At 43.3% G+C, this 15,345-nt stretch overlaps 2 protein-coding genes across 2 annotated transcripts; both read right to left on the reverse strand.

Annotated features, from left to right (window-relative positions):
* Positions 1–1,656: 1,656 nt before the first annotated feature.
* Positions 1,657–2,394, reverse strand: cldn23l (claudin 23-like). The gene has a single exon (XM_073482823.1). It carries the CDS (start codon positions 2,392–2,394, stop codon positions 1,657–1,659), a length of 738 nt encoding a protein of 245 aa, XP_073338924.1.
* Positions 2,395–6,508: 4,114 nt separating this feature from the next.
* grhl3 (grainyhead-like transcription factor 3) lies at positions 6,509–15,296 on the reverse strand. Its single transcript, XM_073484105.1, has 15 exons — positions 15,166–15,296; positions 13,603–13,777; positions 13,447–13,508; positions 12,490–12,766; positions 12,147–12,386; positions 11,411–11,522; positions 11,185–11,279; positions 10,470–10,628; positions 10,309–10,378; positions 10,087–10,211; positions 9,344–9,369; positions 9,148–9,233; positions 8,961–9,046; positions 8,734–8,798; positions 6,509–7,506 (listed from the first exon to the last, which is right to left on the reverse strand). The coding sequence occupies exons 1-15, from the start codon at positions 15,180–15,182 to the stop codon at positions 7,389–7,391; spliced, it is 1,713 nt and encodes a 570-aa protein (XP_073340206.1). The 5' UTR covers positions 15,183–15,296; the 3' UTR covers positions 6,509–7,388.
* Positions 15,297–15,345: the final 49 nt, after the last annotated feature.

Raw genomic sequence — 15,345 nt, forward strand, 5'->3', positions numbered from 1 at the left:
GATCCCTCTTCCTCTCAGCTTTGTGTGGAGACAATGAATTTGAATTACTGTCGCAGCATTTGAACAACCTGTTTAAACAGCCTCGGTGTGTGTAAAGAGCAAAGACGTACAGTGTAGGATGAATCATATAGAATAATTTTCATTTGTATCTGTAAAAAAGGTGTTTACAATAGTTTTTGAAATCCTTCATTTAAAACAGTAGAGCGAGGACACAGCACACTGTGAATAGTTGACATGTTTTATTCAATGCAGAATGCACCACAAAATACAAACACACTATAACAAGTCAACGCCAAGAAGTAATTTACAAAGAACAAAGAACAAACAACACCCTGTTGTACATCCTCCTTCTCAGACACCCGTTTCCTCCTCATTGTTCCTGTTATCAGGTCACGATTATCACATTCATTAGATGAAGGCTCTTCAGTGAAGGTATGATACAAAGATTTACTCTGACAAGCTCAGAAACTGTCAGATTATTTATGTCAAAAGTAAACTGACCTCTTCAATTGTTCATTGCTTACGGTGACTGAGAGTAAACTTAGAAAATACAGGTGAAATCCAAATTTTACACAATCTAAAACAAGCTTGACCAACCACATTTAAATCCCTAACGTTTATCACAAGTATTTTACATTTCACAGTTTTGTTCGGACACACAAAAGAAAAACGTTTCTTGCTAACAGTACAAAGGCATGGCTACAACGTGAAAGGCAGCACAGACAGAGTCATGTTTCACTACATGTTGCAGTTAAAGGCAGCGGGAACTTGAGCTCTTTTCAACCACGATGGTCTTAATGCATCTCTAACAATCTATTAACTCTGATGATTCATCACTGTGCGTTCTACACCCCCGGCATTACGTTTCGGTCTGTGTCAAGAGGAAATTACATCCATCATGCTCAAACCTGACGTTAAAGTCCATTTATCAGCTTGTGGCAATGTCCTGTGGTTCACATTCATTTAGGATTTGACTCATTTCATTGGTTGGCAGATTGATTGGCCGATGAGCTGGAGGTGACTTTTAAGAAGTGCATGTCTGTCTTTAAAGGAACAGTTCACCCAAAATTGAAAGTCATTATCTACTCAAAACTGCTATTTATTCACATTCATAATTTAAGTACATTTTTTGAACGTTTTCAAATCAACCTCTGACATATTGCCCCTATAAAAAGCAAAAAAACTAAAAAAAAAATGAAATGACTCCTTACAGTCTCAGAAGCCTTTAGATCCCAAATTGATTAGAAAAGATGATATTTACACCCTTTTTTTATGCAGAAATCTATAGCAGCTGAGCTAAAAAAGGTAAGCCCACACACTGTCTGATGTGGGTGCAAGACCTTGACCAAGTGTTAAGGGTGTAAATAACGTCTTTTCAAATCAATTTGGGATCTCCTGGCTTCCATGGACTCGTCTTATTACATTTTACGTTTTTTTTCTGTAGTTTTTTTTCTGTAGTTTTTTTTTTACTTTTTATAACAAGACCCCATCTTCTTCAGTTGTTTAGGAGAATGCTTCACCGCTGTTTTGCTGCAAAGCTCCAAAAATGTTTTGTGCAGCAAGAAACTTCACCCAACTCTCCATCAGCATCGTAGTAAGTAAATAATGACTAAATATTAATTTTTGGGTGAGCTGTTCCTTTAAGTGTTTCACATTCTAACAGCTGACTTCATAAACACCCGTGTCTGGCTTGTTGGTTATCTCTGGACATGAACTACACGCAGGGCAGGCAGGGAGATCTGGGCAGGAGGGGCAGGTGGGGCATCTTGGTCGTTTGAAGCTAAACAGTAGGGCGCCGCCTCCCAGCACCTGTAAACACGAACCCAACCATCCAAAGTAGAGGGAGCCAGCCGGATGCAGGCTGAGGTGGGGGAACTTGCTGTTGTTGATCCCTTGACTTGGGTCTGCCATCCCCAGTCTTCCAAGATTGTGGGTGTACACGCTAAGTGCAGTCAGGCTCAGCAGCCCGGACATCACCACCAGGAGTCCACCTGTAGCTGTCACACCTCTCAGAGGTATATCTGTCCAACAGCGGACCCCGATACACGCCAGAACAATGCCGGTGCCACACAGGAACAAAGAGGTCAGAATCAAACCTTGTGCCAGGCGAACCCTCGGGTCTCTTTGGTACGGACCTGCCACGGGCCAGCACTGCTTCAGCTCTGAGTGCTCCACCTGCAGGCAGCTCTCCCAGAGTCCATCCGAGCGCAGCAGGAGCAGAGCCTCCACTGACCCCTGACCTTTCGTTCCAGACCGAAGGAGTGACCCCGGCCCTGCCACGCCCAGACGGGCCCGTCCCTCTCTCCACTGAGGGGTGATGGCGGCGGTGAAGAGCAGGACCAATCCCAAGGGGGCAAAGACGATCCCCATCACCATGGAGGCTGGAGTGTGCATTTTAAGTGGTGCAAAACCTGATTCTTTCTCAGCTCTCAAGACATAGAACTATTTAGTTTTCCGCTAAAGTAAAACATACCAGCTGCACAGTACCTGTCCTCAATGAGAGTATTTTCCAAAAGAAAGACAACAGTGGCTGCTGCTGCTCCTCCTCCAGGCAGGGATGCTGCTTGTTTTTATCATATGCCGGTGTAGTGGGACCTCTCAGAGCAGAGTGGATCTATTCTGAAAAGGCAGAACGATACGATAATTCAGTTGTCAGCAAAGGCAAAGAAAGTCAGTGCAATGATCAGAACAATGAAAGTTCAACGCCTCAATAAACACAAGTTAATCCATTACCTCCTCATTGAACCTCTTCTCTCTTCTACCTGCAGACGCTTCATGACTGTCTCAGTGGAAGAGATAGCTTCAGTTAGAGTGCAGCAGCGGTGGTGCACGTCAGGTGGAGGTGATGGAGAGAGAGAGAGAGAGATGGGGGTAAAGATAATGAGAGACAACAGAGGTGTGAAGGGGAGACAAAAGCTCCAGCAGCCGGAGAAAGCAGAAGGAGGGTCTGGCTCCACTGCTCCAGCGCTGGACAGGAAAGGACTGGCTGATGGTCGATGCCTCTCTCTGTTGCTAGGATACGATAACTTGGCCAGCCTCAGTGTGTCAGGGTGTGTGTTTGTGTTTGTGTGTGTGTGTGTGTGGCTTTTATCACAAGACCTAGTTAGACTCCTCTTTATACAAGTCCTGATTGTCTTGGCACACCCGAGTTCATCTGCGTCCTTTTGTTTGTGTGTGTGTGTGTGTGTGTGTGTGTGTGTGCGTACGTGCGTGTGTGTGCTTGTTTTGGCTACTGTTTTCATCTGACGATTGATGGCTGGCTGCGACCTTGGAAGAATTGAGTCGAGGTAGTAATTATGTCAGGCCAGCAGTGTCTGAATGCAGAGCGAGTGCATCAACAGCGTCTCAGCACCCGGAGGAGGAGAGGAAGAGTGCCCTCTGGGACGGAGGCAAGACAACTTGAAGACGTGTGTGACTCATGCACACAAACACAAGTGGCCACAGTCAGTGTTGGCTACATCTCTGTCAAACAAACACGCACACAACTGGTGATGATGTGATGACTTCCTTAATGTGGAAAAGCCACCTTGCTCCATTTTCTTAGTCCTTGGTATTACAGATGTTGGTGACTACAATCATGTACACACTTCTCAGTACAATTTCTTTTTTCTAAACTCAACTTTTATTTTGAAAAAAAAAGAAATGGCCTTACTAATGTAATTTCTCTTCTAACCCCAAAAATGTGGCCATAGAGAGGTGGCTTCTTCTTCATCTTGGATTTTTGTATAATAGCACTTCATTGTTCTGTTCTTATCAAATAAATAAATAATCAAAACATGTTGAACATTGGACACTATTTGGCCACTGGGATCTGAATACAAGAAACAATCTGACCCTTTTTGAACTTAAAACATAATTGTCATGTATTGGAAAGACGTACAATTAACAAATCTATTTTGGCAACAGAAGCAGCTTAATCTACAAGATTATTTTAGGCAAATTTCTAAAATAACCTCTTAGTTTTTCTCATAGCAAAACAGTCAGGTGACACAAATGGCTTCAATTCGAAGTGCCATCTGTCAGATCAGAGGCTCTTTCTATCATTGTCCTTGGTCCTGTAATGATCTGCAGGCCAAGCTTAAACTTTAAATCTATTTAAATGCATGATAAAGGAAGTGGTTACTGCCTGCTGTTGCTACACACATGCCTAAATATTGTTGCATTGTCTATGCACTCTATTATTAAATGTATTTTTGTACTAATTGTACCTCATTAAAGGTAAGATGTGTCACCTCTGGAAATGTCACCGGAGGGTTGGTGACATTTACTTTGAGAGGACGGAGTAATCGCCTTTATGAGGGGGATTGGAAATATAATTTTGAAAGGATCAAATACAATCCAGCAGCTATCAGTCTAAGAATGGTCAGAAAGATTTACTGGAAAATACCAGAATGTATAAGAATGCAATATACCAGACTAGGCTATAGTTTAAAGGATTAAATGTACTAGAAATCTGAGATCCAAGCAAATGGAATGTGTTTTCATAAATGCATACCAGTTGTCAAGTGTCACCGGAGACTTAGATTATATGCCAGCATCAGAAATATGACAATGTTTCCTGCTGCAACCAGAATGTTTTGACTTTGTTGACATGGAAAGAGAAAGAAAGACTGAAGGTGTTTTGGTAGCATATGTTGTTGGACACAGGTATTACCTGTTCCTGTTGGGCAATAATCATAGCCAAACATGCACCTGTCATGTTGTTTGATCACTGGCCGCTACTGCGATGATTGAAATGCAGTAATCTCCAAATGCTTGTTTTGTTTTGATGTAGAGATGCCAAGAGGAGGGACATCTGCAGAGAGGCACAACGTGGAAGAGGCTGATCATGAATTGAAAAATGATGAACATACTGTAGGTTATTAATATGGAAAAAAACACTCCTTCACACATGCACAGTCACACACACACAGTCACTTACCATTCAGGAGGGGTGGTGGGTATCTCACTGCAGATCGCTGGCTGCCTCCCTGCTCTCATCTGAATGGCGACAACATGTTTCACGCTCTCTGGCAGCAGATGGTGCAACCACCTCTTCATTATTCCTGCTCACTTATCCTTCACATCTGTCCTCGCTGCAGTGGCTCCTCACCTGTCTCTGCCTCTTAATTTTCCACGTCTTAGTTTGTCCTTGTGTCTGTCCCCTTCTCTTTTGTCTGCCTGCCTCGGTGCCTCCTCTCTGTGTGTGTGCCTATCTCTTTGACTTGCTGAAGGATGTCTGTGTTATATCGAGGACAGAGTGCCTCCCTGCTTTTCTCTGTCAGTGTCACCAAATAGGGGAAGGCAGTGAGCTTTTCTGTATATGCCAATACGTGTGTGCTTCCCATTTGAGAGCACAAAGAGAAAAACTGTGATTTGTTTTTTTCTTTAACCGGTGATGGAATGTAACTTAGTACATTTACTCAAGTACTGCACTTAAGTAGATATTTGAGGTACTTGTACTACTTCTCAGGGACAAATATTGTACTTTTTACTTCACTGCATTTGTCTGACAGCTGTGGTTAGCGTTTTTCATTCCCTTTCTGTCCAGTGATAACCATCATTAAATGTGCTGATTGTGATTTTTTTTAAATTATAACTGATTAAGTGTCCCTTTATGTGTTAAAAAAAATGTGCCTACTTCTTAAAGCAACATTATGTAGAAATTGGCATTTTGTGCGATTTGGCGCCCCCCACAGTTCCTGAGTGCAACTCCACTGTTGTGAATACGAATCCCAGGTCAGAAGCTGTGTGTTGAAGTAAACATGTAATGCTGTGATCCTACCCTCTCGCTGAAGTTACATAGTGCAGAAACAAGCAATAGGGCTGCGGAGTGGCTGTGACAGAGACACCGTCCACCCTGTTACAAGACACTGCATCATCAAAATGATTTCGAAGCTGCTATTTTAAGGTAAACGTTGCATAACATAACGTTGCGCATAAAGTTGACCTTTACGAGATATGTGGCTCTCACAGGACAGCGAGGCTACTGACATATGATGATCTCATACAATATGATGCATTGCTGTAGCTTAAACTACCCAACAGTATATAAAGTAGTTAAAACGAGCTCAACCTTAAACATCTGCAGCAGTATAAATCAAATTTAACATGAATGCAATGGTAAAATAATCCAAAAACATCAAATATAACAGTTACTTTAAGTACATTTTGCTCATGATTCTTGCTTTTACTTAGAGACCTATTATGCTTTTTCATTTTTTAATTTAATTAAAGCATCTAAACACTGTCCATCTTTGCCTTTAACACACACACACACACACACACACACATTCATCCATACATACCAAAAATACAGAAAATGAGTCCAAAGCTCTCTCATGCAGATGGGATTCATACTTCTGCTTGAGCTGCACAGAGAGCAAATTGTATTTTCATTTTTTCCAATATGCACTTCATCTCAAGGACTAATTGCAACACCCAGTGATAATTACTGGCAGAGCTGTCAATGGCTCTCTTTTCAATCTGTAGGCGCGGAAATGAAAGAAAAAAAAACAGAGACAAAACCTATTATGCATTTTCTTTATTTTTTGTTACAAAAGAGGCAAGATATGCTAATACAACCAGAATTGCCATGGTATAATAATGAAATATTACAGGGATACATGTTTGCTTTGAAATGATGCGTATTGATAAAAGGGAAAAGAATCCTACAACTTTTCACACACACACATACACACGCATACTATGGCTTTAGGGGGTTACATACAGTCAGGAAATGTCCACAGCTTTGGGCTAAATGACGGCCAATACTAACTCTTGTGTGGTTTTACGGGTGGAAATGTCTGACTTTTTTGGTTGTGAATTGAACCCAGCGTTGGGCCATTTTAGTCATGAAACTGAAAAGGAACCTAAAAGAAGATACTTATGGCAATGAAAATTAGTAGGTTGTGGGTGAATAAACGCACCAACGAGTCTCATGGGAGAAATGATGAGTACATTGAAAGCAGCGAGAATAGCAACCTCTGAAAATGCTGAAAATAAACTGCACACACATCATGTACAGAGCTCTGTAAAAATACAATTGAAATACATAGCAATTCGTGAAAAATGGGTCGCAACACGCACCTGGCTAGTTCATAAAACACTGTCATATTAAAATCTATTTACATTATATATATGTACACACAGGCTGTTCATAATTGCTCTTAATATTAAATTCAAATAAAAAAATCATAAGAACAGGGGTGAGTGGTATTTACAAAAAAAAAAACAAAAAAAAAACAAAACAGAGAAACGGTTTGACTTTTTCGAAGGTCTCTTCAGTCCGGTTCTCTTACTGGTGTCGGCAGTCCACAGCTTATATTATCAGTGATTGGGCAGTGCTTCGAGAGATGGTTAAAACTGGCAGTTGTAATTTCTTACATCCTTCAAGTGGAAGCTGGCCCTCATACTTCAACGAGAGTGACCTGGAACTGACCGGCGGCGACCTCGGACATCTCAATGAGGAAGGCTGACTGGTTGGTGTAGTGTTCGATGATGTTGTCGTCCATGTTGACGAAAATCCTGCAGAAAACAGAAGGGCGAAAGCAAAAGGTTACCCCGGTGATCAGAACTGAAACTGGGCCAAATAAGATGTTATTTTTGAATAAAAATAACTGATTAATCTTCAAAACTAGGATGCACAAATTGGCTCTTAAACGTGTTCTGCTTTTTCACTCGTGTGTGACATAAGCGACAGGTCATGAGATTTCTTATGTGGGTTCAAACACAACGTGTCATCTGCTTCTTGGTGGAAAAAAAACAGCGTATCTCTTGCATCAGGAGGGGTAGTAAATCAGGTCACTCTCCTCCTCTTCTTCCCTGACACCAACACTAACCTTTAAGTCTTTAAGGCTTTTAATGACTGAACTAACCACCACGTTCATGCATTCTGCCTGCAGGGACAGGGCTGATTGAAGACAAGAGCCAAAAGAGGAGGGAGGGAACAGCGGGGAGAATGTAACCCAACCTGTTAGCTTAGCTGCTCCCCCTCAGGTGATGGCTGCAGGCAAGCAGCAAAAAAAAAAAAAATAAAAAATAAAAAAAAAAAATCACCCAAAGGTGATTGTGAGTCTCTGTAAAGAGGTCTTAATAATGTCTGCCATCATATCTCCTCTGAAAGCGACTCAGATTATAATAAATTTGACTGTAAGATACAGTCGATGCATGACGTGATCTTTGTGTATCATCAAGAAAGGACTTTACAAACTCAAGTATAACCTTTTTTTCCCTCATGTCTTTGAGGAAATGAAACGCAAAAGGCAGGGTACTTCTTACGAACTCATCTGGCCTGACCTAATGTTTTGCTGATAGAAACATAACCTGCGATGGTTCAAACAAAGATGCCAAACTTGCTGGACAACCTTCACCCAGTTAGCCTTCCACTTTATCAAACCAGATATCTTTTCCACTACGGAAAAACTTCCCGATGTTGTGATGCGATTATGAGAAAATAGAACGTACAACAATAGGTGCATGACGCATCTGCAGGACTTTTGAAATCTTTTCATCCTCGCTCAGTCACCTGTCTTTCTTTTGGAGGAGCTGCAATTAACACATTCCAGCAGACAGAGCCAAATAAACCTACCTACCCAGTCTGTCGACATGAATTTCCTTAAAGATTAAAACAACACGAGCTAAGCCCTGAATTTATGCGCATTTCATGCGTCAGATGAACTCTTTTAATCCAACTAAGCTGGTTGTCTAATAGCAGTACATTAGGGAATACCAGAGGAACAAAAAGATACTTACCCTCTCTTGCATTTTTTGTAGATTTTCCCGATGGTGTCTTTTTGCATGCCATACTTTTCTGAAACCTGAGGGAGGAGAGGAGTATGAGATGACGGTTAGCGTGATGAAAGAAAGGTGATATGCTTGAGAGATAAGGTACAGTAAAGTTAACGCTATGTGAGCGCGGATACGTGTGAGATTCCACATCAGAAATCAGGTCAGATAGTCGTAGAGAGTGTGTTACTTACAGCATCTCGTAGGCCTGACAGAGTCGGCGTGCTGAGCATGAGTGCGTCAAACACTTCTTCAGCGCTAGTCCTCACGTACAGCAGAACTATTGGAAGGCGAGAAAAGAATAAAACATTAGGCATAAAAGTTAAAAAAACTCATTGGATCATTAGACGTTTTATTGAAAGGGTTAGGGTTGGGTTGTACCTCTTTGTGGGTCTTCTTTGCGGGCTTGCTTGCTGGGCGGAGAGCTGTTTTGGTCTCTGTCTTGATACGATCTCTTCATACAACTCCTTAGAAAACAAAACACAAATTCACATTAGTATAAAGCAGCCTCTATGTGATTATTTAGAGAAAAACAATTGTGATGGATTTCAATGTTGTGTTTATTATCTACGCTTACCTGTCGTTCTCGTCCATGGGAGTGACCTGGAGAGACAGAGAGAGAAACAGAGAATCGGATTACACACCACTCCATTGCTCGATGCCCCTCTTCCCACCATTGCCTGTCTGCGCAATACCTTCAAGAATGAATGTTATCATCACTCTGAGACTGCATTTCCCATAACCTCTAACAAAAACCACGTCAGCGTGGATGCTGATGGCGAGACGCTGATAGGCTTTATCGTGCCGGCCAATCACAGATGTTTTCTGAGCAGGCTGTGAGGCCTTGCATCATTTAGTCATTCTACAATATCAGTTTCTTTTACTGTGAGAAGTCATGGAAGTTGTGGAAGCTTTTCCTCTCACACGTCAGTCTAGACTCGGCGGTGTGGGAAAACTTGCCTGTCTGAACAGCACTCTCACCTCACTGTTTTTGCAAGTGTGTGCGAGTAAAGGAGAAGATGAGGGTGGCGCATCTGTTGGACCAGGTGTGTATGTGTGTGTGTGTGTGTGTGTGTGCGTGATCCCCCATAGCTTAATCCGCAGCGGCTTGTACCTGTGCCTGGTTTCGACTCAAAATTAGCTCATCTGATCTTTCGCCTCAACTTCGCTGACACTATATCCTCCCCCCATCCCACTACATACTTTCCCACAGTTTTTTTTCCCTGCCTGTCTCGTGCCTGCAGGGACTCAGGGGTCGGGAAGATGATTCACTCAACACAAGAGGCGAGGAACAAAATATAATTAAAAAGAGGGGCTTACAATGCGCTGTAAGCTGGAGAGGTGTGTTTCTGGGATGAAGAGAACTGGCTGGGTGGCGTGGTCATCCAGGGTTTGGAAGAAGGTGCTGTCGCTGCCCATGGAGCTGCTCACTAAGGACTTGTTGGCTGAAAACAAAAGCAGGAATGTCAGAATACACTTTACACATAGTCTTTGGAGGCTGTAATGCTGAACAGAGGATGAAATCTTTAAGGTAACACTTACTGCCAGCATCATTCTTTCCCCTCCTTTTGCTTCTCTTCCTCTCCTCATCACGCATCTTCCTCTCTGCACCCTGAGGACACAAGATCGCAGGGTTACAGTCATGATTCAAACACAAATATCAGATTTTTTTTGTTTCTGTGTGGGAATGAGGTGAAACATACCTTATCACAGAAAATCTTGACCTGGCATGCAGCTCTGTGTATGAGCTGGTTGGTTCCCGAGCTGAAGTCATAAGTGTCGATCTGGATGTTGAGAGGCAGGCCTTTCACTCCCTTCTGAGAGGAGAAGTCCGTGCTCAGGGAGTTGATGCCAATGTACACCTGTAGAGGAACAGGAGCAGGGATTTTAAATTAATCATGCAGGCATCATGCGTTTGTACATGTGAAGAGATATTATGGGGTCTGAGAGATGCCATTGAAAACAAAGGGAGAAGTTGGAGGCATTCACACCATGATTGCATGTTTAACCCTAAAAGCTGTGAAAAAGAGAGTCTGTCTTCCTTCTGTTTTAACTTCTCTATCCTCACATTTTCTTATCACAATCTCCCTTCTTCCTGCTTCGCTCCACCTGCAGCAGGTTTGGCGGCCCCACCTCGGCGCCTTCGGGCCACAGAGCGGCTCGAATAAGCCGCCGCCGCTCTCTCGCCTGCTGTGGTGACAGGAGCCTCGGGGCCAAACACATTTCTGGGATTCCTCCCCCTCCCTCCTCAGCCACTCCTTCTCCCTCTTCACCTCCATTCTCTACCTCTCCTCTTTTTTCTTCTAAATCTTCCACCTGTTGTCCTCCCTTTCTTCCCTCTTCAGAGAACTGGCCTTACAGAGACATCGTTACATAAAAAAAAAATATGATTCTTGTTTTATAATAACGTGTGTTTACCTTGGCCTCTTCGCTGGGGTTCCACACAAAGGAGAGAGCGTTGAAGGCCACTTCTTCAATGTCACTGATGCCGCTGAACACTTCTTTGTAGTCAGCTATGAAAGGAAGGAAAGAACATTTTTAATCTTTTTTTGAATGAAATAAAATCCTTCACTGTTATGCCGTCGGTGTTGGGTGCAGGTACACAGGAACCTTGCGTGTGTATTTTCATTTATGAAGAACATACCGATGTCAATGACCCTCTGCTTGACAGTTGGCTGGCGCGCATGCCAGTGATTCCAGAAGCGGAGCTGCATTTCTGGGCTCTTGTCATTCTCAAACACAGCCATCACTACGGTCTGGAGCGGAGAAGAAAGGTGAGAGAAAAGATTTAGGGACGTTTGTCAGGCTGAATGTTCCCTATGCTTCAAGAGAACCATCGGGTTTCATTTATCACTCCAAATCCACCCTTTCTCCTCACATTGTCACCAGTTATTTGCAGTGAGCGGGTGTGTGTTTGTGTGTATTCTTCCCCTGATTTACTTGACAAAGAAAAGGGTTGTCACATATGTTTTAAAACCACACACCCTCCTTGTCCTCTCCTCTTTTTTCTTTTTTTTTTTCCCCACCCTGCTTGTGTCAGATGAGACAAACGGAGCTGAGCTGCACTCTGGCCTCATTAAACCACAGTAGGAATAAGTTATACAGGGCAGGACACTGTCATTTTAATGGTAGCGGCACAGTATGCGGGGTGTCAGCAAGGAATTAGTCACCAAGGAGCTGGCTATAAGGGAGGGACAGATATTTGGGAAGGGTTGGCTTGGTGGCACGCAAGGAATTTATGTATTCATGAAGCCGTGAAAAAAGCCTGAAGGGAAGGATGGAGTTTGAAACAATAGTCATCATATTTTTATGTAACCAACACACAACAAAAACAAAACAAGAACTTTCGTGCTTTCCTGATGATGTCTCTCATGACTCACCTTGACTTTGGTGGCACTGAGGCAGGCGTTGTTGTCCAGTCCATGGAGAGTGATGGGGTAAAACTGGCCCTTGTTCAGGTAGACCATGGGCAGCTCATTGGACTTGTAAGGAGAAGCCAGGGGAGCTCCCAGGGAAAACTGGAACTCGTTCCTGAGTCTCTCTGGTGGGGAGCTGGCGTAGGAGCCGGAGTAGACCGGGCTGGAGTGGTCCTCGGGGAAGGGGTCGCTGTAGGGAAGAGTCTGAAAGAAAAACGCAAATGGACATTTGTCAATAAAGGAAGATGTAAAGGATGGAGATGTAAAATAGAAGAGGAACCAGGGCTCAGCTTTCAAGTACACTAACCTCCGTGTTGTGATCAGGGAAAGCGCCGGGTTCTGGCCACTTCTGGAGCAGGGAGTCAAAGATGATGTTGAGCTCCTGCTTGTCATAAGTGTCAGCTACGACGCTTGTAAGGGTGGCGTAGGTGTCGGAGGTGGTGGGGACAGAGATTGGCAGGGAGGTGTTATGCTTGGATCCCAAAACCTCTTGGGAATGGCTCAAGGGAACATTCTCAGAGAGGATCTTCATGACGCTGGCGGACGTCTCCAGTGACGCAAACTCATTGGTGCTGGTTGGTGTCCTGGAGGGTTGAGGAGAAAAGAGGAAGTAGCTGATTAATTACAACAGGAAAGCTACTTCTTTCAGGTCAGCATGACTCGGTACAAAGAGATCCAGGAAACAAACAGGCTTTAAGTGACTAACTGTATTGTGTCTTACAGAAGCCTGCAGACGGCCTGTGCAAACACGAAGCAAAAGCCCTTCTTGTGTCTAAGCACACACAGCTACTGCAAGGTGAACCCGCAGAAAGACACGGTTCGAGTGTGGGTGGGAACTATTTGTCCCTTAATCCAGCTTTTTTTCTTCTCTGTGTTTGAGTTTCTCTGTTGAAAATGTTTGAGGGGACAAACTGCGCCCCAACAATGGCCATTTCTCACCCAGCAGTGAGGACAGAGGGAGAAAAAAAAAACAACCGTCTCTCTGCCTGTTGGGAAACTCTTTAAGTGAGGCAGAGATGATGATGGAGAGAGGATAGATGGATGGAAGGTCTGGAGGAGTAGACAATAAATCCCTCTGACTATGTTTGACTTGAGGATTACCCACTCACCTGTTTATGACCCCTGCCTTTCTCTTTTTGTGTTCACACTCTCTCTGAGACATTTTATCATGTCACAGTATTTAACGTCTTAATCATGCAAGCTCTCAAAATTGTTCGTACAAATGGGAATTTAGTTTTGACACTTTTTTGAGGATTTTGCTTACCTCTCTGTTTTGCACATGTTTCCAGCGCGGTTGCATGCAGAAGTCTTCTGCTCTTTCTGGTTCTGCAAAAATAAAAATAAAACAAATTGTAAAATCGTCATCAGATTGAGAAAGTTAGAATAAATCCTTGTGTCTTGTTTATTGCTGATTATCTACCTTGCACTGCTCATAAAGCATGGTTATGGCTGCCAGGTCGTCTCCTGGGTGGAGTCTGGGTTTGGAGTGGTTCTGCTCAGGTACGCTGCTCTCCAGGTAGGACCAGGGGTCCATGATGTGGTTAGTGTAACGGTTATAGTTGAAGTTCTCGCTCTGAAAGACCAGTCCCAGAGTCCTACAGAAGGGAGCAAAGAGTTGACAGTGACTGATTAGATACAATGAAAATGTACACAAAAGAAAAGTGTGCCGTGGACCAAAAGTGAACTAAATGTAAACTTGCATTTTTGACGCACCGGGTTTGACAGTGTGAGTGTAACAGCTGTACCCGAGCCTCAGGACACTGCACATACTTGCCCCTGAGCATGAAGGGTTTCGATTGCAAAACCACAGAGCTGACTAATATCCCTCAGAAGCAGCGGTGTCAAAAAAGGTTTAAAAAGCCAAGGGCCACCCACTAATACACCCCCCACAACTTCCCGTGCATCTTCAATGCTGGATAAACCCTCTTATTTGCACAGATCTCGAAAGAGATTACAAGAAAACCCACAACCAGTCAGTCAATAGTTTCCGTATCACTTGTGAAAAAGAAATAAAGCCTGGGATTCTGAGGATTGGATTTGTTTGGAGAGACTCGCAGTGACTGTAAATATCCCGCCTACCAGGATAAGCCCCCTTTGGAGTTTGTCTGTGGTAGCTAATGAACAAATAGCAGCAGTTTACTGTGGTTAAACATCTCATTAAATGTGCTGACAGGAGGAGAAAGATCACATGTGTTCACAACCACAGCAGAACCAAAGCTAACGGCGAAATGAAGTGATTTCTCGCAGGGATTAATGAGAGAATATTGGGTTATTCTCACACAGCGCCTGGAGAGCTATAAAATGCTGTTTTTGAGCATGTAGCTCTGTACATTTGAACTTTTATTTTGACGCCAGATTACAGCCTGTTTACTTGATATTTAGCTACTTTAAAGAAACTCAAACAAAACTCATACACCTGCTCTGAGATGCACCTGTCTCTGCCTGTCATACGCAGCAGCCTCAGCAAACACCACCCATTAGTTACCCTCCAATTCCCCCCTAAAACCAGCCGAGTGCAGACGTTTTTACACAAACACAAAGGGGGGGCTCGTGTCTAGGGTTTCGCCATTATGTAATTCAATGCATTACATGCTGTCTTTGCCCTCTGTCTCTGTCCAACACCTCGAGAGGAGATTCTTATTTCCCGGGCTCCTTTTGTGCTCTGTGGCCCCTAGGTTAGTGACAACACAAGCCGAAACAGACCCATAGACCCAAATGTGTGTGTGTGTGTTAAAACTATCCATATCAATTTCCTCTGCAAAACACCCCTTTCTTAAAACAGGGAGATTTCACATGGGGGTCTCATTGCAAGTAGGAAAAAGGGAGGTTTCTGTCCCAAAGACTGGAATCTAACAACAACTTCTTACCGAATTACACAAAATCCAAACCAAAATGTGTGTGTCTTGTGGACAAAAGCACACTTTGGAGAAAAAATCCACATATACAAAGCCCAAATAATATAAAAAACAACTCATAAACTTACTCAGTCTCTTTGGTCATGTCTCCAATCCAAGTCAGCAGGAATAGTTCCTTTAATGTTAGCTTCTTCTCCTGTTTGTACGTGTTTCCTTCTCTGTGTGTGTGTGTGTCAGTGTAGCAGAGGAGAGCAGTGACACACAGATGAGTCAAGTGTTGTGATCCTCTCTTGAACGGGGCCCAGATT

This window comes from Pagrus major, chromosome 16 (genome assembly GCF_040436345.1).
Source record: "Pagrus major chromosome 16, Pma_NU_1.0".
Lineage (NCBI taxonomy): Eukaryota > Metazoa > Chordata > Actinopteri > Spariformes > Sparidae > Pagrus > Pagrus major.